Source organism: Haliotis rufescens, unplaced genomic scaffold (genome assembly GCF_023055435.1).
Source record: "Haliotis rufescens isolate VD_foot unplaced genomic scaffold, xgHalRufe1.0.p SCAF_14, whole genome shotgun sequence".
Taxonomy (NCBI): domain Eukaryota; kingdom Metazoa; phylum Mollusca; class Gastropoda; order Lepetellida; family Haliotidae; genus Haliotis; species Haliotis rufescens.
The window spans coordinates 32,529,826-32,553,171 of record NW_025963824.1 but is presented as its reverse complement, the minus strand read 5'-3'; the positions used below and the strand labels follow the sequence as shown (position 1 = coordinate 32,553,171).

The following is a 23,346-nucleotide window of genomic DNA, read 5'->3' as shown; positions in this document are numbered from 1 at the left end:
TCTGACCTGGAATCCTCATGGGGAGACAAACAATAGGTTCCTGAGGATCTGTTCTAACCTGGAATCCTCATGGGGAGACAAGCAATATGTTACTGGGGACCTGTTCTGACCTGGAATCCTCATGGGGAGACAAACAATAGGTTCCTGAGGATCTGTTCTAACCTGGAATCCTCATGGGGAGACAAGCAATATGTTACTGGGGACCTGTTCTGACTTGGAATCCTCATGGGGAGACAAACAATAGGTTCCTGAGGATCTGTTCTAACCTGGAATCCTCATGGGGAGACAAACAATATGTTACTGGGGACCTGTTCTAACCTGGAATCCTCATGGGGAGACAAACAATAGGTTCCTGAGGATCTGTTCTGACCTGGAATCCTCATGGGTAGACAAGCAATATGTTACTGGGGACCTGTTCTGACCTGGAATCCTCATGGGGAGACAAACTATAGGTTCCTGAGGATCTGTTCTAACCTGGAATCCTCATGGGGAGACAAGCAATATGTTACTGGGGACCTGTTCTGACCTGGAATCCTCATGGGGAGACAAACAATAGGTTCCTGAGGATCTGTTCTAACCTGGAATCCTCATGGGGAGACAAACAATAGGTTCCTGAGGATCTGTTCTGACCTGGAATCCTCATGGGGAGACAAACAATAGGTTCCTGAGGATCTGTTCTAACCTGGAATCCTCATGGGGAGACAAGCAATATGTTACTGGGGACCTGTTCTGACCTGGAATCCTCATGGGGAGACAAGCAATAGGTTCCTGAGGATCTGTTCTGACCTGGAATCCTCATGGGGAGACAAGCAATATGTTACTGGGGACCTGTTCTAACCTGGAATCCTCATGGGGAGACAAGCAATATGTTACTGGGGACCTGTTCTGACCTGGAATCCTCATGGGGAGACAAGCAATATGTTACTGCAGACCTGGTCTAACCTGGAAACCCCACGGGGAGACAAGCATAGATTCCTGGGGATCAGTTCTAACCTGGAATGCCCACAAGAAGACAAGCATAGATTCCTGGGGATCAGTTCTAACCTGGAATGCCCACAAGAAGACAAGCATAGATTCCTGGGGATCAGTTCTAACCTGGAATGCCCACAAGAAGACAAGCATAGGTTCCTGGGGATCAGTTCTAAACTGGAATCCTCACGGGGAGACAAGCATAGATTCCTAAGGATCTGTTCTAACCTGGAATCCCCACGGGGAGACAAGCAATAGATTCCTTACTCGCTTTGCTCTGTTTGGTGACTCATATGCTGACTCAGCCACACGCCTCATCCATTCAAAATGGTGGTCGTTGCCGCATGTCGCCCTGTCTGCCTCACGCCGATGTCTGCAACAAGAAGTGAATTGGGGGTGAGGCCATTTTCATGCAAGGGAGAACACAGCAGGACACTGACATTACATCATAAAAGAGTGAGTGAGTGAGTGAGTGAGGTGAAATGGGGTTTAACGTCACGTCCAAGATAAGTGCACTTATATAGCGATGTTGAGTGAGTGAGTGAGTGAGTGAGTGAGTGAGTGAGTGAGTGAGTGAGTGAGTGAGTGAGTGAGATGGGTTTAATGAACAATTATCCACTTATATCACAGCGTGTCAGCTTGAGGTGAAACTCATAAGCGGGGGTTTGGTGCTAACAAATCTAGAAACATAATCCCGGCAAACCAGGAATCAAATTCAATATCACAGGTTTATGGTATGAACAAGGGACCCATGAATGTCAGATATTATTTCTCAAGTAAATAACATGCTGTATCCACACTTTTTTTGGTCAAATTGTGATCAGAGCTCCAGAGTAGCTGATACTTTGATCAGAGCTCCAGAGAAGCTGATACTTTGATCAGAGCTCCAGAGAAGCTGATACTTTGATCAGAGCTCCAGAGAAGCTGATACTTTGATCAGAGCTCCAGAGAAGCTGATACTTTGATCAGAGCTCCAGAGAAGCTGATACTTTGATCAGAGCTCCAGAGAAGCTGATACTTTGATCAGAGCTCCAGAGAAGCTGATACTTTGATCAGAGCTCCAGAGAAGCTGATACTTTGATCAGAGCTCCAGAGAAGCTGATACTTTGATCAGAGCTCCAGAGAAGGTGATATTTTTGCATAAAATATGTAAAACAATTCACCCCAGCCCAATCAATTTTGAGTTGATTGCATACAAAACCCAGGAAAATTATAAAAAAATAAAAAAATAGTATCATAACAGTGTGCATAATTACCAAATGTAGCCTTCTGAGTTTGAGTAACCGATTATTTTAATTCATCTTTATTTTCTGATCGAATGTAGGCATCACCTATACATAAACTCTACTGCAGTAAATCATGCACAAACGTCATGTGTCTCGCTTACTGCAACTGACCCATGTATCGCCGTTTTGAGCTCATATGACATCGGACACATTTTTGGGAGCAGAGAAACAGAAATATCTGGAACCCTTTTTCAAAACGCCACCAAACAATCACAGTCAGTGGCTTTACCCAAAGGTTTGCGTCGAGTAAAACTAATCTTAAAAATATTCTATATGTTAGGAATAAAAGTCAAATGAAACAAATCTTGTTTTGGGGACAGACTGTAATCAAACTACTACTGTAAAACGTGAAATTAACGCGAGCGTGAATTAAATGCGAAAAATGCGAGTGGTCTTTGCTCGCATTATTAAACATCGCATTTATATCAACCAAAAAATAAGACATTTTGGATAGCAGAAATACCAACTTAGACATACGCTGAAAACAAACAAGTATGTATTCCACATCAATGTTTATTGAGCAGCACTTGTAACCATGGTAACAAGTATATAAACAATGTCATTCAAACACTAATTACATCCTGTGAATTGTCACTGCTGGGGTCAAGACAAGCGTTCTACTCACTCATGTCATCACTGATCACACCTGCAAGTCCAGACAGACGCCACCCAACACGGTGTCTTTGCTCTTTGCGGCTGCATCAAAGGCTGACACGAGCCAGCGCGCACGCAGTGTTTTAGCTGAAGTACTCTACTCAGTGCTAATAAGCGGTGCTATTTGGTGTGTGATTGGATTAATGTAAGGTTGGATTAAGGTGAGGATTCTCCTGTAAACCTGACAGAGGACATTTTGTTCAGATATAAATCCACTGATGCTTGAGAGGAGGGGTGTCGCATTCATATTGAGTCGCATTTTTGGCTAGGGGCCAGCAGTCGCATTCTTTTGGAGATGCATTAATTTCACGTTTTACAGTCTTTATCCTTATGTTACAAATTGTACAAGAAGCCCAACTGATGGTGATGATTTCTGTGGACAATGTTGTCCTCACTAGCGTCATTCTTACCTGTAAGGGTCAAGGTCAACATGTCTCTCATCGTATATCACAGAATGGAAGTGTGGGTTTTGCATATACTGTTCTGCCGGTTCTATATGGTAGGTTGTCTCCCCTGGGATGTGAACATGACCTCGAGTTGTGCCGTTGATGATGGAAAGGTGAACGTAGCTGTGAGGCACACCTGGAATACATGAAAAGAGTTAGCTGTGTCAGATTGCCTACTGTCTCGGAATATTGCAGTAGTTGGAATTTAGAACGAAACAGATGAAATTTTCATTAATATCAAATAACCAATCTCCATAATCGATCTAGTGTGTGCTACGTCCTCAGCAGAATGGCCTAATGATCTTCATAAACACTACAGGGTATCACAGTTGTTATCCAACCCAAGGTTGAAAGGGATTTACTTACAAGTGATCCTTGATTCATAAACACTACAGGGTAAAACAGTTGTTATTCAACCCAAAGCTGAAAAAGGACTTACCTACAAGTGATCCTTGATTCATAAACATTTCAGGGTATAACAGTAGTTATCCAACTCAAGGTTGAAGGGACTTACCTACAAGTGATCCTTGATTCATAAACACTATGGGGTAAAACAGTTGTTATCCAATCCAAGACTAAAAGGGATTTACCTATAAGTGATCCTTGATTCATAAACACTACAGGGTATAACAGTTGTTATTCAAGCCAAGGTTGAAAGGGACTTACCTACAAGTGATACTTGATTCATAAACACTGATCCTTGATTCATAAACACTACAGGGTAAAACAGTAGTTATCCAACCCAAGGCTGAAAGGGACTCACCTACAAGTGATCCTTGATTCATAAACACTATAGGGTAAAACAGTTGTTATTCAATCCAAGACTAAAAGGGATTTACCTACAAGTGATCCTTGATTCATAAACACTACAGGGTATAACAATTGTTATTCAACCTAAGGTTGAAAAGGGATTTACCTACAAGTGATCCTTGATTCATAAACACTACAGGGTAAAACAGTAGTTATCCAACCCAAGGCTGAAAGGGACTCACCTACAAGTGATAATTGATTCATAAACATTATAGGGTATAACACATTTGTATCCAATCCCTATCCGACTCACCTACAAGTGATCCTTGATATATATATGATGTATCTACTGGATGAAAACGTCCATCAAAGCCGGATGTCACATGATCCGGGCTGTAAACGGACGTGTCCTTTTCTAATTTTATGTGGAAATCTCTGTAAAAATAGAAAATATATAATAAGAGAAGTTAATCTGAATTCACATCAGCTATTTTAAAAACAATCATTCACCATTTACTGGATACATTGAAAGTGAAAATTATACACACAAAAATAACATTATCTAAAATATACTTCAGAGTGAAGTTTCAAGAATAAGATTTTTATAACTTTGCAAGGCGATACATTTTCAATAGAAAACCACATCATTTCTGAATTTGGACAAAGTTTTCAATACGCTGAAACAATTAGATAGCAATTTGCATACAAATCCAAATGAAAAAAACTCCACAGAACAAATCCAAGGGAGGTAACTCCACAGAACAAATCCAAGGGAAGTAACTCTGTCAAACAAATCCAAGGTAGGTAACTCCACCAAACAAACCCAAAGGAGGTAACACTTCCCTCATTCTTCAAGTGGACCTCACCTGTTGAAAGCTTTAAAGCGCAGATATAGATGTGAATCTAGAGACCGACGCACACGTTCATGGTCTCGGTGAATACTGACTGTGTCCAACCTCAGCTCCTCATAATGATTGATGTAGTCAGTCAAGGATTTTTGTTCTGAAAAGAAAAGAAAAATTCAACATTTTCATTTACCATGTTTATATTAACCTACATTCGATTTGTTTAACAAAGCTACTGTCACAGTTCCCAAACAGGAGATATAAGCCTTATCATTAGCCATTTCAATATCAGGTATGGGATATTTTATGTTATCAAGGGGGTGGTCGGGTAGCCAAGTGGTTAAAGCGTTTGCTTGTCACGCCGAAGAATCGAGTTCCATTCCTGACATGGGTATAATGTATGAAGCCCATTTCTGGTGTCCCCCCACCGTGATATTGCTGGAATATTGCTAAGTATTGGAGAAAACACGATCAAGAGGTTTTGGTAGACAGAGCATGCCTTGGGGAGAGGTTTTTCCCCGACACCCAGGGCATGCTCTGTCTACCAAAACCGAGGGAAAGTGTTTTTCCATACTTATAAACCGAAAAAAGAAACTTAAAACAACATTTATCAACATTTTTATGTTAATGCGCGTAAAATATGTTACTGGCGTACGGATCTTGAAAAGGACATTCTAAAAACCAGTGAGGGTTATCAACACCTCTGTAGCCTCCTGGTACACTCACTGGGCTACAGATATGAAGGTTGCGAGTTCGATCCTCGGGAATATGAAGAAAACATTTGTCATTTGATTTTACATTTCATTACATGTTACAATCTGAACGGAAGTTATATTAATAAAATACCCAGGACATTATATAAAATCCCTGGGATATTATAGCATATATGACTTGAATATCCTATAAAATCCCTGGGATATTATATAAAATCCCAGGGACATTACAACGTCCCTGTTTATGAGATTTTACCCGATTGGAAAGTAAAACCTCACAATGGGTTTAAATGCCTACAGAAAGAAGTCTCTTACTTAATAGCGATCCCAATGAATAGGTTTATAAAAGTGGTTTAAAACCTCACTCACTCTGAGCAAGCCTAGATAAACCCCTATTTTCTGTCATTTTACAGTTTCATATGAAAAAATGGGCAGCAGCTTGAAATCTGTATTCAAGCTGTCACAATTTCATTTTACTATCACATTAACAAAAACTCAATCTAACATCTGGGCAAGCTAACTGAAAAATAATCGATTTCTATGCATGCCTGACAAACTGATTTTAATACCCTCTTGCGACAAGCAAGGAACATATGTCCTAACCCGCAGAATACCCATCAAGGGCAGCCTACTGAATCTAGTACTTGGTGGACATGTTAAAGGTGGTCCCCACTCTGCTGAATCTAGTACTTGGTGGACATGTTAAAGGTGGTCCCCACTCTGCTGAATCTAGTACTTGGTGGACATGTTAAAGGTGGTCCCCACTCTGCTGAATCTAGTACTTGGTGGACATGTTAAAAGTGGTCCCCACTCTGCTGAATCTAGTACTTGGTGGACATGTTAAAGGTGTTCTCCACTTTGCTGAATCTAGTACTTGGTGGACATGTTAAAGGTGGTCCCCACTCTGCTGAATCTAGTACTTGGTGGCCATGTTAAAGGTGGTCCCCACTCTGCTGAATCTAGTACTTGGTGGACATGTTAAAGGTGTTCTCCACTCTGCTAAATCTAGTACTAGGTGGACATGTTAAAGGTGTTCTCCACTCTGCTGAATCTAGTACTTGGTGGTATTGTTAAAGGTGGTCCACTCTGCTGAATCTAGTACTTGGTGGACATGTTAAAGGTGGTCTCCGCTCTGCTGAATCTAGTACTTGGTGGACATGTTAAAGGTGGTCCCCACTCTGATAAATCTAGTACTTGGTGGTCATGTTAAAGGTGCTCCCCACTCTGCTGAATCTAGTACTTGGTGGCCATGGTATACATCATGATACATGCCAGTCAATGGTATACACGCAATGAGGACAATGTCCCGCAACCTATCACAAGCCATGTCATAGTGACTGTAATTCTCCCAAATGACCAACACAGCAAATCTTGAGAACCTCTCCATAACACAAACAATACATCATTCCCTTTCCAGCTGACTGATCAGGCGTACCTGCATGATACGTGTTAAATGACAAGCACTCCTGAGAGTGACATTTCCCTCATTGTTAATACATAATTGGCTGATAAAACCTGCAGGGCTGATGTGTTCACTGGAGCATGCTGGGACCTAAGCGCCCCCAAGTCTTTGAAATACACAAACATTTCCATGCAAGAATGCCTGTCGCTAATTTAACAAGTAGATATATATAGCTAATAGCAAGAGTCAGTATGGAGTCGGACCTTCAAAGAATCATCACATGATTACAACATGGGCTGAAAAAGTCGAAAACATGAAGTGTCTCAAACACTTATTGACTACCACCACTGATCTCAGTATAATTGGAATTTTTTTATACTCAATTTGAGTGAGTGAGTGAGTTGGGTTTAACGCCGCTTTTAACAGTATTCCAGTTATATCGCGGCGTGTCAGCTTAATGTGGGAGGAAAGCCCGAAGTGATGCAGGTCTCTGACGTTTATCACTTTGGTGAAACCCACGAGCACGGGTATGGTGCTGACAAACCTAGAAACATAATCGGGGCGAACCGGGATTCGAACCCACAATCATAGGTTTCTGGTGTGCCCAAGGGACGCAACTCTGCACAGCGAATCGCGGCACCTTAGACGACTGGGCCACCTGTGCCCCCCTATACTCCACTTGATATCTCTGTGTGTGAAGATTTCACGAAACTTCCATGGCAGGTCATGTCAAGTGAAGTGAGAGAACTTTGACACCAATCAAAATGAAGGAAGTATGCAGCGGTAGAAATTGGCACTAGTCCTGTATAGTCTGGAAGGTAATTTAAGGTACCAACGTTTACTACAATATCTGAAAAGCTATCGGATCTACTCCAGTCAAAGTTGGAATGAGATTATTAAACAGTCATACATAACTGGATATTACATTTAAAGACAATCGGTGCATGAATAAAATATCTGTCTATTTAGCTATCACTATATTTCATCAACAACCACGTTGAGACGCCCAACGCTAACACCGTATTCGTGGGTGCATGATTCCCGTGTACCCTTTCGAGTTGAGTTGATTGGTTCAACTGTGTCATATGGCCCTGTGACGCAGGGGTAGCATTATGCAGATGGCTGTTTCAATGAATGCTCGTTCCACCCGTGACGAACAGGTCTGGTTGTTGATGAAACATAGTGAAAGCTAAATAGACAGATTTTTTATTCATGTACCGATTGTCTTTAAATGTAATATCCAGTTATGTATGACTGTTTAATAATCTCATACTAACTTTGACTGTAGTAGGTCCGATAGTTTTTCAGATATTGTAGTAAACGTCGATACCTTAAATCACCTTCCAGACTATAGTCCTTGCCAAGCTGACCAATTGTTAAGGCATCACAAGGACTAGTAGAAATTTGCCCTTTTAAAGCGTTTTGCTATATGTTATCATTATAAGGACTAGTGGACTGAAACTGTTAGTTTCAACCGCTGAGAATGACTTCGTAAGCCAATCAGATGTCAGCTTTCTAAAGAATTTGATTTCATTTTTACCACCTTGATTCAGAAAGCACAAGAAACACATAACAGAACACAAATATCCCTTTGATGGTACTCGCTTTTGAGTGCTGATGCTGGCTCGATACACCGATGCATCAGTGGATCGCGATATTTTACTTCGAGATAGAAGTATCAATCACAGTCGCACACAAAGTAAAAAATATTGGTTCATACCTTAAATGTTTACGGCTTGGCTGGTACACCAAACACTAATTAGTAGTGAAAATTAGTAGAGAGAAAGTAAATGTTTTAGTCCATTGTGCCATACTTGACACTGCCAACTGTAAATCATCAGTGTGCCAGGTATATATATACTATTCTGTCTGTGAGTGAGTTGGGTTTAACGCCGCTTTTAACATTATTCCAGTTATATCACACCGTGTCAGCTTAATGTGGGAGGAAAGCCCGAAGTGATGCAGGTCTAAGACGTTTACCACTTCGGTGAAACCCACGAGCATGGGTATGGTGCTGACAAACCTAGAAACATAATCGGGGCAAACCGGGATTCGAACCCACAATCATAGGTTTCTGGCGTGCCCAAGGGATGCAAATCTGCACAGCGAATCGTGGCGCCTTAGACGACTTGGCCACCCGTGCCCCCTATTCTGTCTGTGAAAAAGATGGCTTATTCAACACAGATAAGAGCACATATAAGTATCGTGATACGTATCAGATCGTGAACAAGGTATCGTGATACGTATCAGATCGTGAACAAGGTATCATGATACGTATCAGATCGCACAGTTGGTGTATTGTCCCAGCCCTTGTTGATGCCATGGAACACAAAAACAACCTCGGAATCCTTTATCATTTAGATTCGGAACAGGCTGATTACCTTATTCTCAAGAAACAAAAATCTGATACGCTGGTCGAATGGCAGCGCCCATTCATACCAAGAATTATGAAGACTTGATGCTGATTGTCTCTAACATGTCTATTGTCTCGCACCCCACCCCATGTAGAGCCTCGACTGTCTCTAACCCCCACATGTTGACCCCCATCTCAACCAGGATGTAGTACTCTACCTGTGTTGCAAGCAGAAATGACTCATGCTTGTTATTGTCAACTTGGAAGTAATGTGAGCCGTCTTGTTAGGCCTTATTGGTATGTATATATATCCTCAAAGGACGTCAAGCAGAAATACACAAATGAATTGGTTATTTTGGCCATAAATAATTCAACTAAAGATTTTCATAATGGTTTCATATGACACTACACCAATGATACTTTGAAGAATGAGAGAGATAAATAGATTTTTGGGCATGGTCGAGCTCTGATCCCCGCAAATCTGGTCGTCCGTGCAAAAGGTCCTTCATGACGCCATGGCTTGATTCGTAAATCCAACTCCACGACCTTAGCCAAAAAGTGAAATCCTGTAATACCTAATGACCTGCTGAAGGAATTTGACAGCTAACTAGACCTGATAAAGTTTCACTGTGAACAGCTAGACCTGACCATGCTGACTAAGTGCCCCTGATGACAGATAGGCCTGATAAATCCCACTGTGAACAGCTAGACCTGACTAAGGGCCCTCGATGACAGCTAGACCTGAAAATGTCCCACTGACGACAGACCTGATAAAGTCCCACTGAAGACAGACAGACCTGCCACAAAATCCCACTGCTGAGGCAAGCAGACACGGGAGATATAAGTCATAACATATCATCATTCATGGGTAATAAACTGACCATAAAGTGAGATATACTGGGCTATTGTATACTCCTAATGTCCACTATATAACAGTCTGGTCTGGTCATCTCTACTAACAGTCACTGTGTGGGGGATTAACATGAAAGTGTCATCAACTGGATTGACGTTATTCCAATACTGAGATATTATCATTATTAAACAACTTGTGGTACATTGGCATGTCTCATTGTATAATATACTAAAAAAGTTAGGCACCATGAATATTTTTGAGTATATTACTAGAAATTGTGTGCTGTCTTCACTTATAAAAAAAATCCCTGTAAATATTCATGATCTCAAACTTTTCTTTTTCAGTATATTAGGAAATATAAATTGTGCCTAACTATAACATTAGCTGCAGTGGCAGAGCTCGAAACAAAGCATGGAAGTAGTGAGTGAGTGAGTGTGTTGGGTTTAACACCGCTTTTAACAGTATTCCAGATATATCGCGGCGTGTCAGCTTAATGTGGGAGGAAAGCCCGAAGTGATGCAGGTCTAAGACGTTTACCACTTCGGTGAAACCCACGAGCACGGGTATGCTGCTGACAAACCTAGAAACATAATCGGGGCGAACCGGGATTTGAACCCACAATCATAGGTTTCTGGCGTGCCCAAGGGACGCAACTCTGCACAGCGAATCGCGGCGCCTTAGACGACTGGGCCACCAGTGCCCCCAGCATGGAAGTAAGATGTCCTTGCAACAACCTCATGTTAATTGTTAAAAACTTCAGCAGTCTTAGATTTTTATGTGTAAGCAGTGTTCCTGCTGGCTTTTGAAACTGCCAGTAACCATGGTAATTGTGGACTAGCAACTCTAAAAATTACCAGTCCCCCCTAATTTTTGCCAGTACCAACTTTCAACAAATAAAAGTACGCATGAAAATTATTAGGTTTTAATTCTTTCAACATCATGTTCATTGCAAAGATGTCATCTCGGAAGTGACTTAGATCTACATGTCATTCCCACAAACTTCAGTCACAATTTTCTCTCTCTTTTTTAATATTTCGAGGCGAAGTTGCTACAAATGGTGGTAACAGACAAGCTGACTTTGTTCGAAAAATGTACTAAAATGAATATCACCGATGTTTTGTTCAACAACAAATATTTATAAGGTACTTTATTTGCCGGTCCACAGGGACTGCCAGTCATATGAATTACCGGTCCAAGCTTAATTTTATCGGTCAAAAACTGGTAATTACTGGTAAATGGGAACGCTGTGTAAGCCAAACCTCAACGACCCTAGACCTCCTTTATTTTTTAATTCTGTACGGGTTGTATGGGTCTACAGAAAATGAGCGACGACTGGTTCGTTGGTTGTTTAACGCCGCACTCAGCAATATTCCAGCTATAAGACAGAGGTCTAAATAATCGAATCTGGACAACCAGTGATTATTAGCATGAGCATCAATCCACGCAATTGGGATCGAAGTCATGCATCAACCAAGTCAGCGAGCCTGACCACCCGATCCCGTTAGTTGCCTCTTACGACAAGCATAGTCGCCTTTTACGGAAAGCATGGGTTGCTGAAGACCTATTCTAGCGCGGATCTTCACGGGTAGAGTGACAACTTGATTCAGCTCAACAAGATAACAAAGATAAAAGTAACACATAATTTAAAAACTTCCGTCAACCACAGAATAATGTGATTAATATGTAACAACTAGTTTCATGTAGACGTATGGTTTTAGGCTGCTTTTAGAAATATCCAAGAATATCATCACAAATTAACGCTTCAGAAAATATAAGAGAACAAAAGTAACTTCTCCACCTATTCAACATGTCCTCAGAGTAAAACAACAGTACTTTTTCATATTCATCCACCAATTAAACATGTCCTCAATCAGAATAATAAAACAGTACTTTGTCATGTAATCCACAATTAAACATGTCCTCAATCAGAATAATAAAACAGTAATTTGTCATGTAATCCTTAATAAAACGTCTTCAATCAGATAATAAAACAGTACTTTGTCATGTAATCCCCAGTTAAACATGTCTTCAATCAGATAATAAAACAGTAATTTGTCATGTAATCCCTAACAAAACATGTCTTCAATCAGATAATAAAACAGTACTTTGTCATGTAATCCACAATTAAACATGTCCTCAATCAGAATAATAAAACAGTCATTTGTCATGTAATCCCTAATAAAACATGTCTTCAATCAGAATAATAAAACAGTGATTTGTCATGTAATCCCCAATTAAACATGTCCTCAATCAGAATAATAAAACAGTAATTTATCACATAATCACCAATTAAGCATGTCTTCAATCAGATAATAAAACAGTAATTTGTCATGCAATCCCTAATAAAACATGTCTTTAATCAGATTAATAAAACAACAGTACTTTGTCACAAAATCCCCCAATCAAAATTGTAATAAAACATGATCAGGCACCCAACAAACATGTCAAACATTGCCTATATCAAATAAAAACAACAGTACTTTATCCCCCAATCAAACATGTCTATGATTTGATTACAATGTTTTCCTAGGTGTTTGACAACTTTTCCAAGATGTTCCATCCCATGGCTAGCAGCAAACAGAGCTCCACTGTGAGAGGCTGGCCGGGCCGAGGTGGGACACTCGGTAAGCCACATCAAACACTCCGGCTGTCAGTGTTTGCCCAATCTCTCAATCCCCATCTCTCGCCTATTGATCCGACAACTTCATCATTTAGCCTGTGTGTGCTTCAATACGGGATAACACGGCCCCTCCACATCTCAGTGAGTGAGGGAGCTGTCCGCTAGGTAGTACCGCTATAGTGTGCCGAAATTGATGCCAATATTTATATGTTTGGGCAAGTCAATACAGAACATTTTGGCACAGTGTAATATTAGTTCGTATACACCCGATACAACAGATTTAGCCTTGAAATATTGTACTCAATATACAGAACATTTTGGCACAGTGTAATATTAGTTCATATACAACCGATACAACAGATTTAGCCTTAATATTGTACTCAATATACAGAACATTTTGGCACAGTGTAATATTAGTTCATATACACCTGATACAACAGATGTAGCCTTGAAATATTGTACTCAATATACAGAACGTTTTGGCACAGTGTAATATTAGTTCATATACACCTGATACAACAGATGTAGCTTTAATATTGTACTCAATATACAGAACATTTTGGCACAGTGTAATATTAGTTCATATACACCTGATACAACAGATGTAGCCTTGAAATATTGTACTCAATATACAGAACGTTTTGGCACAGTGTAATATTAGTTCATATACACCTGATACAACAGATGTAGCCTTGAAATATTGTACTCAATATACAGAAGTTTTTGGCACACAGTGTACTATAAGTCCATTGAACCCAATACAACAGATTTAGCCTTGAAATATTGTACTCAACCATGATTTTGGTGTAAATTTAACAGCCTAAGCCTTCATATACCATGTTTACATGTTAGCTGGTTACAAAGTAAATACCACACCTCGTCAAGCTGGGTGTGTGCATGACAACGTCATCATTAGTTTAATTATTCACACAATAAGCCTGTGCTGTGTCACACACACTGTTGTTAGTGTTAACCATTCATTCATGTTGTCTTCACCAGAAGCAGCAGGCATAACAGCTCTTGCAAAGCTTGATTGACTGTACCGTAAATGTCTTCCTATTTGACACTCAGTTTTGCCGTCAGTGAGTCGCAACCGATTGTACACACCATATACTCTTTTTAAATGTACATCACAATTCCCGTTAAAAGGGGATGCCAAGGTGAAATGAGGTTTAATGTTCTTTAATAGGCTTTTAGAAGTTTGAAGAACATGAACACATGACACTTTTTTATGTATAGCAGCTTCTTTTATTCTTTGTACGACGTTTCAGAGCAACCTCTTGCTCCTTCATCTTGGTTTGGTTTGTTGTTTAACGCCGCACTCGGCAATACTCCAGCAATTTGACGGCGGTCTGTAAATAATCGAGTCTGGAACAGACACTCCAGTAATTGATATCATGAGCATTGATCCACCCAATTGGGACACGATGACATGCATCAACCAAGTCAGCGAGCCTGACCACCCAATCCCGTTAGTCCCCTCTTAAAACAAGGGTGGTCGGCCTTTTACAGTAAGTTGGGTACAGTACAGTGGGTTGCTGAAGACCTATTCTACCCCAGACGATGACATGCATCAACCAAGTCTGAGTGAGTGAGTGAGTGAGTGAGTGAGTGAGTGAGTGAGTGAGTTTGGTTTTACGCTGCTTTTAGCAATATTCCAGCAATATCACGGCGGGGGACACCAGAAATGGGCTTCACACATCGTACCCATGTCGGGATTCGAACCCGGGTCTTCGGCATGACGAGCGAACGCTTTAACCACTTGGCTACCCGAGCTCCCCCAACCAAGTCTGAGAGCCTGACCACCCGATCCTGTAAGTCACCAAGCATGGGTTGATTGAAGACCTATTCTTATTTGGATCTTCACGGGTTCGTGGGTGAGTGGGCAAGATGAAAGCTTCCCTTGAGAGCACTGGTCTAAATAACAGAAACATTGTGTGCTGCAGGTGGCATCTGTTCGATCTTCTGTGCTGTTTTATGCATGCCTACCATCGCTCTTCTATAACAATAGTGTCTAAGTTATCAATAGTGAGTGAGCGAATTGGGTTTAACGCCGCTTTTAACATTATTCCACCTAGATCACAGCGTGTCAGCTTAATGTGGGAGGAAATCCTGAAGTGATGCAGGTCTCAGATGTTTACCGCCTTGGTGAAACCCACGAGCACGGGTATGGTGCTGACAAACCTAGAAACATAATCGGGGCGAACCGGGATTCGAGCCCACAAATATAGGTTTCTGGCGTGCCCAAGGGATGCAACTCTGCACAGCGAATCGTGGCACATTAGACGACTGGGCCACCCATCCCCCTAAGTTATCAATAAACGTGATAAATACTAAACAGCTACATAACAATAATGTGTATATCATGGTATATTATTCAAAATAATGCGGACGATGGATTACACGACTTGTATCCACTGACTGTATTGAGAAACATAACTGTGTATTTTCAACACCAACTGAATCCAATATGCTTGTCCCATGTCATGTGCAACCTCTGTGTTAGTACAACCTCTAGCAGTGTGAGGTGAGGTGAAATGGGGTTTAACGTCGCGTCCAAGATTATTGCACTAATATAGCGACGTGCATGTACGTGTGTGTGTGGCTGCTTGTACTAGTCCGGACTGATGCCGATTTATAGTGCTAAGCTCACTGAGATACCATACCGCAGTTTAACATGAATACCCCACTCAGACACAGTATACTGACTCCGAGCCGACCAGTCCTTGTTTTAGCCCCTTAATGCTGAGCGCCAGGCAGGGTAACAACAAGTACCATCTTTTAACATCTTTTGGTATGACACGGCCGGGGATCGAACCCTGGACCTTCCGCTCTCCGGGCGGACGCTCTACCACCAGACCACGGAGGCGGTCTCTAGCAGTGTGTTAAACCATACCTGAGTGCCAGCCAACCTTGAATATGAGATAAGAGTAAGTAGACTGGTGTCAGGTACAGTCAGCAAACATGACCTCATGATAACCATGACGATGCAGAATCAACATCAAAGGGGAGGCGGTGAACAGCTGGTGAAGGGTGGCTTGTTTCACCCCATCTTACAGTTGTAGGTCATGTGACGTGGGAAATACTTGCAAGGATGTTCTGGTGTGTGCTTCGGCGTTTAAGTGTGCCAACAAGCTCACTTATACCTGTGTAGTTAGTTATACCTGTGTAGTTATACCTGAATAGTTAGTTATACCTGTGTATGTATATCTGAATAGTTAGTTATACCTGTGTAGTTAGTTATTCCTGTGTAGTTATACCTGAATAGTTAGTTATACCTGTGTATCTATATCTGAATAGTTAGTTATACCTGTGTAGTTATATCTGGATAGTTAATTCTATCTGTGTAGTTATACCTGAATAGTTAGTTGCACCTATGTATTTATATCTGAATAGTTAGTTATACCTGTGTATCTATATCTGAATAGTTAGTTACACCTGTGTAGTTATACCTGTGTATCTATATCTGAATAGTTAGTTACACCTGTGTAGTTATACCTGTGTATATATATCTGAATAGTTAGTGCACCTATGTACATGATGTAGTTAGTTATACCTGTATTTATATCTGAATAGTTAATTATACCTGTGTAGTTATACCTGTGTATATATATCTTAATAGTTAGTTGTACCTGTGTAGTTATACCTGAATAGTTACACCTGAATCGTTATACCTGTGGATGTGCACCTGAATCATTATACCTGTGTGGTTATACCTGAATAGTTAGTTATACCATTTATACCTGTATACCACACACGCCGCTATAAATGTGCAGTGATCTTGAACTCGACATTAAACTCCTCTTATCTCACTTGACATAACATGCTCCCACCTTTCACTGTCAATGACAGAAATTCTGCTGTGTACGGGAGGCTGACACCTCTAACACTGTCCAGATGTAACTTTGCCAGTGTTCCAGATGTAACTTTGCCAGTGTTCCAGATGTAACTTTGCCAGTGTTCCAGATGTAACAGTGTTCCAGATGTAACTTTGCCAGTGTTCCAGATGTAACTTTGCCAGTGTTCCAGATGTAACTTTGCCAGTGTTCCAGATGTATCTTTGCCAGTGTTCCAGATGTAACTTTGCCAGTGTTCCAGATGTAACTTTGCCAGTGTTCCAGATGTAACTTTGCCACTGTTCCAGATGTAACTTTGCCAGTGTTGCAGATGTAACTTTGCCAGTGTTCCAGATGTAACTTTGCCAGTGTTCCAGATGTAACTTTGCCAGTGTTCCAGATGTAACTTTGCCAGTGTTCCAGATGTAACTTTGGCAGTGTTCCAGATGTAACTTTGCCAGTGTTCCAGATGTAACTTTGCCAGTGTTCCAGATGTAACTTTACCAGTGTTCCAGTGTTCCAGATGTAACTTTGCCAGTGTTCCAGATGTAACTTTGCCAGTGTTCCAGATGTAACTTTGCCAGTGTTCAGTGTTCCAGATGTAACTTTGCCAGTGTTCCAGATGTAACTTTGCCAGTGTTCCAGATGTAACTTTGCCAGTGTTCCAGATGTAACTTTGCCAGTGTTCCAGATGTAACTTTGCCAGTGTTCCAGATGTAACAGTGTTCCAGATGTAACTTTGCCAGTGTTCCAGATGTAACTTTGCCAGTGTTCAGTGTTCCAGATGTAACTTTGCCAGTGTTCCAGATGTAACTTTGCCAGTGTTCCAGATGTAACTTTGCCAGTGTTCAGTGTTCCAGATGTAATTTTGCCAGTGTTCCAGATGTAACTTTGCCAGTGTTCCAGATGTAACTTTGCCAGTGTTCCCGATGTAACTTTGCCAGTGTTCCAGATGTAACTTTGCCAGTGTTCCAGATGTAACTTTGCCAGATGTAACTTTGCCAGTGTTCCAGATGTAACTTTGCCAGTGTTCCAGATGTAACTTTGCCAGTGTTCCAGATGTAACAGTGTTCCAGATGTAACTTTGCCAGTGTTCCAGATGTAACTTTGCCAGTGTTCCAGTGTTCCAGATGTAACTTTGCCAGTGTTCCAGATGTAACTTTGCCAGTGTTCCAGATGTAACTTTGCCAGTGTTCCAGATGTAACTTTGCCAGTGTTCCAGATGTAACTTTGCCAGTGTTCCAGATGTAACTTTGCCAGTGTTCCAGATTTAACTTTGCCAGATGTAACTTTGCCAGTGTTCCAGATGTAACTTTGCCAGTGTTCCAGATGTAACTTTGCCAGTGTTCCAGATGTAACAGTGTTCCAGATGTAACTTTGCCAGTGTTCCAGATGTAACTTTGCCAGTGTTCCAGATGTAACAGTGTTCCAGATGTAACTTTGCCAGTGTTCCAGATGTAACTTTGCCAGTGTTCCAGATGTAACTTTACCAGTGTTCCAGATGTAACTTTGCCAGTGTTCCAGATGTAACTTTGCCAGTGTTCCAGATGTAACTTTGCCAGTGTTCCAGATGTAACTTTGCCAGTGTTCCAGATGTAACTTTGCCAGTGTTCCAGATGTAACTTTGCCAGTGTTCCAGATGTAACTTTGCCAGTGTTCCAGTGTTCCAGATGTAACTTTGCCAGTGTTCAGTGTTCCAGTGTTCCAGATGTAACTTTGCCAGTGTTCCAGATGTAACTTTGCCAGTGTTCCAGATGTAACTTTGCCAGTGTTCCAGATGTAACTTTGCCAGTGTTCCAGATGTAACTTTGCCAGTGTTCCAGATGTAACTTTACCAGTGTTCCAGATGTAACTTTGCCAGTGTTCAAAATAAAAGGAGGTCATTCATGTTTGCCTCTGTGGTATTTGGATCTAGAGGCCCCTAAATATTTTACTTACAACATTTCGAGGACCCACTGACGTTTATGCTTAATTTGTTCACGATTTACGAGTGGCTGATTTTCAGCATAAGCTCAGTGTACTCAGTGAGTTGATAAGTGGTATCACGTCCAGGCTGTTTATATCAAGGTCTGAAATTTGATCAAAACTGAAACAAGTTAAAAGATCCCTGAAGCTTAACAAACCTAGGGATTAATCTTGGATTTCAAATAAGTGACCTTGGCAGGCAAATTGGGAAACAATCATCATTGATCATTATTTTGTTAAAAATTGCAATTTTGTTTTTAAGTCCTTATTTTCTTAAATACACTGGTATTTTAACATCTAGTTCACCAGGTTCAAAGCAATAATGTAGACATTAACACTGAAGCCTTTTCGTCATAATTATGCTGTTATCTATGAAATCCTGTTATCCCTTTAACAAAAGCCATAATATCATTCATAAGGCTAAAGAAAATAATAGTCTTGGTTCTCCGCTGTTCTCAGCTGCATGTTTTGTTTATCATGTTTATACTTCCATTTTCAAAAAAATATAAAAATCCTAATACTTAAACACAATGCAAAAAAAAATAATTGAAAATGGAAACAATAACAAAATGAGCAATGAACTTTATGATGATGTGGGCAGTGCCTGAGAACCAAGACTGTTATTTTTTTCAGCCTAACTTTATCAACATAAACTGGCAATTTCTGCACCCAATTCCGGAATTAATACTGACATTAGCTGCAGACTCTTGGACTGAATTCAGGTGAGGTGAGGTAAAATGGGGTTTAACGTTGCGTCCAAGATTATTGCACTTATATAGCGACGTGCATGCACGTGTGTGTGTGGCTGCTTGTACTAGTCCGGACTGATGCCGATTTATAGTGCTAGCACACGGAGATACCATGCCGCAGTTTAACATGAATACCCCACTCAGACACAGTATACTGACTCCGAGCGGACCAGTCCTTGTTTTAGCCCCTTAATGCCGAGCGCCAGACAGGGTAACAACAAGTACCATCTTTTAACGTCTTTTGGTATTATGCGGCCGGGGATCGAACCCCGGACCTTCCACTCCCCGGGCAGACGCTCTACCACTAGACCACGGAGGCGGACCTGAATATAGGCCTCTCTGAGCAGGTCCAGATGAAACCCTGAAACCATTTCAGAAACAGCCTGCCCACAAAATCAAACAAAAGACAGCACATGTTACATCTCTAACCTCAACACAAGGATACCATCAGCAAACAGCCTTAGGTCAAATGAACATCTGACACTTGACAATCACTCACTGCAAAGAATGGATTGAGTCAGTCATGAGTCAATCATCAAACAAATCAAATCCCTTCATCCCAACCTCATCACATGACACTTGAAGATCGACTCGGTAAGAGTGATGAATAACAGCTATTATTACCCTCTCAGCTACACCTTGAACACACTGACATATGTAACGCGACCAGGTGCGTCATGAGACCACAAGCATATGAAAGCCGAGATAGAGCTCCTGTGCAGCGTTAGAAATTGGCACTAGTCCTATAGTCCTTGCCAAACTGCCAAATAGTAAAGGTATCATAAGGATTAGTAGAAATTTGCCATTTTTAAGGGTTTTGCTATATGCTATCATTATAAGGACTAGTGGACTAAAACAGTTAGTTTCTATCCCTCCTGTGTCAACGTATTCACTAAATCTCTGGCCAGGAAGTGTTTGCTGGAGTTAAATAGGCCTGTATCGCCTGATATCAACCGGGCACATCGCCTGATATCAACCGGGCACCTCCCCCTCTCCCATACAGTCCATGTAGGCAGTTATCACTTCCCTTGATGTGTGAAAAAGAGGAAATATACTCCATGACCTTATTCAAATCAATTAGCATCCTGCAGAAGAAACAAAATCAGTTTCCTCAATGAAAAGCATTATGCAACTGAGCACGTATCACATATCTAGGACACAATTTTTGATTTTTGTTGTATAAGGCTTAGCGTTAATAATTATAGCTTTGGAAAAGGACTAATTTTGTTTCATACATATAGGAATTTTATGCCTGTTTATCCACGTAATTGGGATACGATGACATGCATCAACCAAATCAACAAGCCTGACCACCCGATCCCTTAAGCCGCCTCCTACGACAAGCATAGGTTGCTGAAGTGAGTGAATATGGTTTTACGCCGCATTTAGCAATATTCCAGCAATATCATGGCAGGGACACCAGAAATGGGCTTCACACATTGTACCCACGTCGGGAATCGAACCCGGATCTTCGGCGTGACGAGCGAACGCTTTAACCACTAGGCTACCCGACCGCCCCCATAGGTTGCTGAAGACCTCCTACATGACCTATCAGTCTCACCAGTTACATAAACCTCAAGTCAGGATTAAGCCTTGAACTATATAACACATGATATCCACTCTTCGGAGTAGGGCTGCATTTCAAAATGATAGGATCTACATCTCGATAGCAAGGTAGCTTGGATAAACGATACGATACAGGGATACTCCACACTTGAGACATGAAGTGACTTCATGAAAGGGAAGAGTAGAAACCCCACTATAACATATTCACTAGATTGGAGATAAATATTGAAATACAATTTTACACCTTATCACCCTTATCATGCTGATACGTACTTGTATCATCTGGTATTGATAACATTCTTATATCCCTGCACAGAGTATGTGATGGAATCTATACACCCCTAATTCACAGCTTGAAACATCACAAGGTCAAAATCTCAGGATCCAACAACGGTAATTTGATCAATGATCCCGTTTGTTTTCTGGTCCTTGGTCTCACGAGGTCACAGCTCAATCACAATACGCAGTCCACCATTGTGGACAACCAATTCTCTTTCTGAAGCCCTTGTATGACATGCACTGAGTCCTCAAGGAGGGTGTTACTACCAGTGACTGGTGACTGCCAGTAGCATATATCTGTACTAAATCACAAGAGATGACATCCCTGGCCGGTGCTGTGGAATACAAAGCAATATCATACCTCCATGCCAAAATGATGAGATCTGACTGGTTCACGTGATCTTGATAAAATGTGAATTGTCGTGTATCCCGCCTTGGAGAGAAATAAATTCTCAACAGGAGACTTAATACCTTATACCCCGCCATGAAGAAAGACAGGCTGCACGTTGACTACTGAGAGGGAAAATAAATCACTTATACCCCATTTTGAAACAAAACGCCACATGCTTTTTCTAAGTCAGTGACAGTCATGTGACATAGCACAAGTTCACCTCAGTTCAATCGAAAAGGCGTTTCTATCCATTTTGAATTTCTTATAATTCTTTTACAATATCATGAAAATATGTCGTTAAGATATATTCGTTGTAGCAATATCACTCTGGGTACATGCAGTTTTATGCATCCCATGTTAGGTATTATACTACAAGCCAGAGGCTGTTAGTGTTACCACTTATATTATCTCCTTCACGGGTCTTGTGTATATCATCAAGGTGAGTGAGTGAGTGAGTGAGTATGGATTTACACTGCTTTTAGCAATATTCCAGCAACATCACGGCGGGGGACACCAGAAATGGGCTTCACACATTGTACCCATGTTGGGAATCGAACCCGGGTCTTCGGCGTGACGAGTGAACGCTTTAACCACTAGGCTACCCGACCGCCCCTCATCAAGGTGAGGTCTAGAGACGGGCACATTGAAACATCCTCTGTTGGTGTCAATATAGGAGAAAGCAGGTCACATGACCCACACGGTGTCTTCTCATGCCCTTCAGATTTCAAAGGCAGGGATTTATCTCGGATTCCAAACTTAGAGCTCTTGGCAGCCAAACTGTGAAAAAGGTTGTTTTTTTCAAAATTTGGATTTTTGTCAAAATTCTTTATTTCTTAATTTAGACTTCGAATATTAACATTGCATTCAATGTACTAGTGTGAAAATAAGAACTGAAGCCTCTTGGGCCTATTGTCAGCGAAATACAACTCAGGTCTATAAAGCCATAACATTGGTTATCATTGATTTATGACTAATATTACATGTAATTTTCTCGTAATTTGGAATGTTTGAATGTAATAAACTGAATCATTAGCATGATTAGATTTATCCGAAACTTCCTTTCTGAAAAGAAATGTACAATGCTACAGCATCCATAGACTAACACCTAGTCTCTGTAATCAATGAACATATTTTACCGAAAAAACAGTTGTTAAATAAGTTATAAAATATAATTAAAAGGAGCCTAGAGACTTTTCTTTTCAGACTGCAGTAATCTAGACTTGCCAAACATTAAAGACTTGCATGGGCTGTATTGGATATATTTGTTTCAGGGTCTGTATGACAGACTACAGTAACCACTTTAGCCCATGCTTGCTGAAAAAAGGTGACTATGCTTGTCGTAAGAGGCGACTAATGGGATTGGGTGATCAGACTCACTGACTTGGTTGATGCATGTCATCGATCCCAATTGCGTTGATCGATGCTCATGATGTCAATCACTGGATTGTCTGGTCTAGACTTGATTATTTACAGACTGCAGTCATATAGCTGGAATATTGCTGAGTGTGACGTTAAATAATATACAAACAAACAAATACAGGGGTTTAGTAAGCTCAGCTAATTATAGTCCACATGACACCAAATTCTCCAGAAAATGATGCTTAGAGCCAAGTTCATGCTATTAGTCTCACAAGTGTATGTCCAGAGCTCCAGATAAGCTGCGTATCTG

General features: G+C 41.0%; 1 protein-coding gene across 2 annotated transcripts in view; it reads right to left on the bottom strand.

Annotated features, from left to right (window-relative positions):
* The window catches only part of LOC124117150 (disintegrin and metalloproteinase domain-containing protein 10-like), a 67,092-nt gene that overhangs the window by 32,055 nt on the left and 11,691 nt on the right, over positions 1-23,346 (bottom strand). The window contains exons 2-5 of one of the 2 annotated variants that reach the window (XM_048395300.1): positions 4,972-5,107; positions 4,419-4,540; positions 3,320-3,491; positions 1,237-1,342 (exon numbers count right to left, since the gene is read on the bottom strand). In XM_048395300.1, the coding sequence (XP_048251257.1) occupies positions 1,237-1,342; positions 3,320-3,491; positions 4,419-4,540; positions 4,972-5,107 (536 nt within the window). Of the gene's footprint in view, positions 1-1,236; positions 1,343-3,319; positions 3,492-3,869; positions 3,876-4,418; positions 4,541-4,971; positions 5,108-23,346 lie in introns of those variants that run through there. The other variant, XM_048395301.1, reaches the window with a different exon arrangement.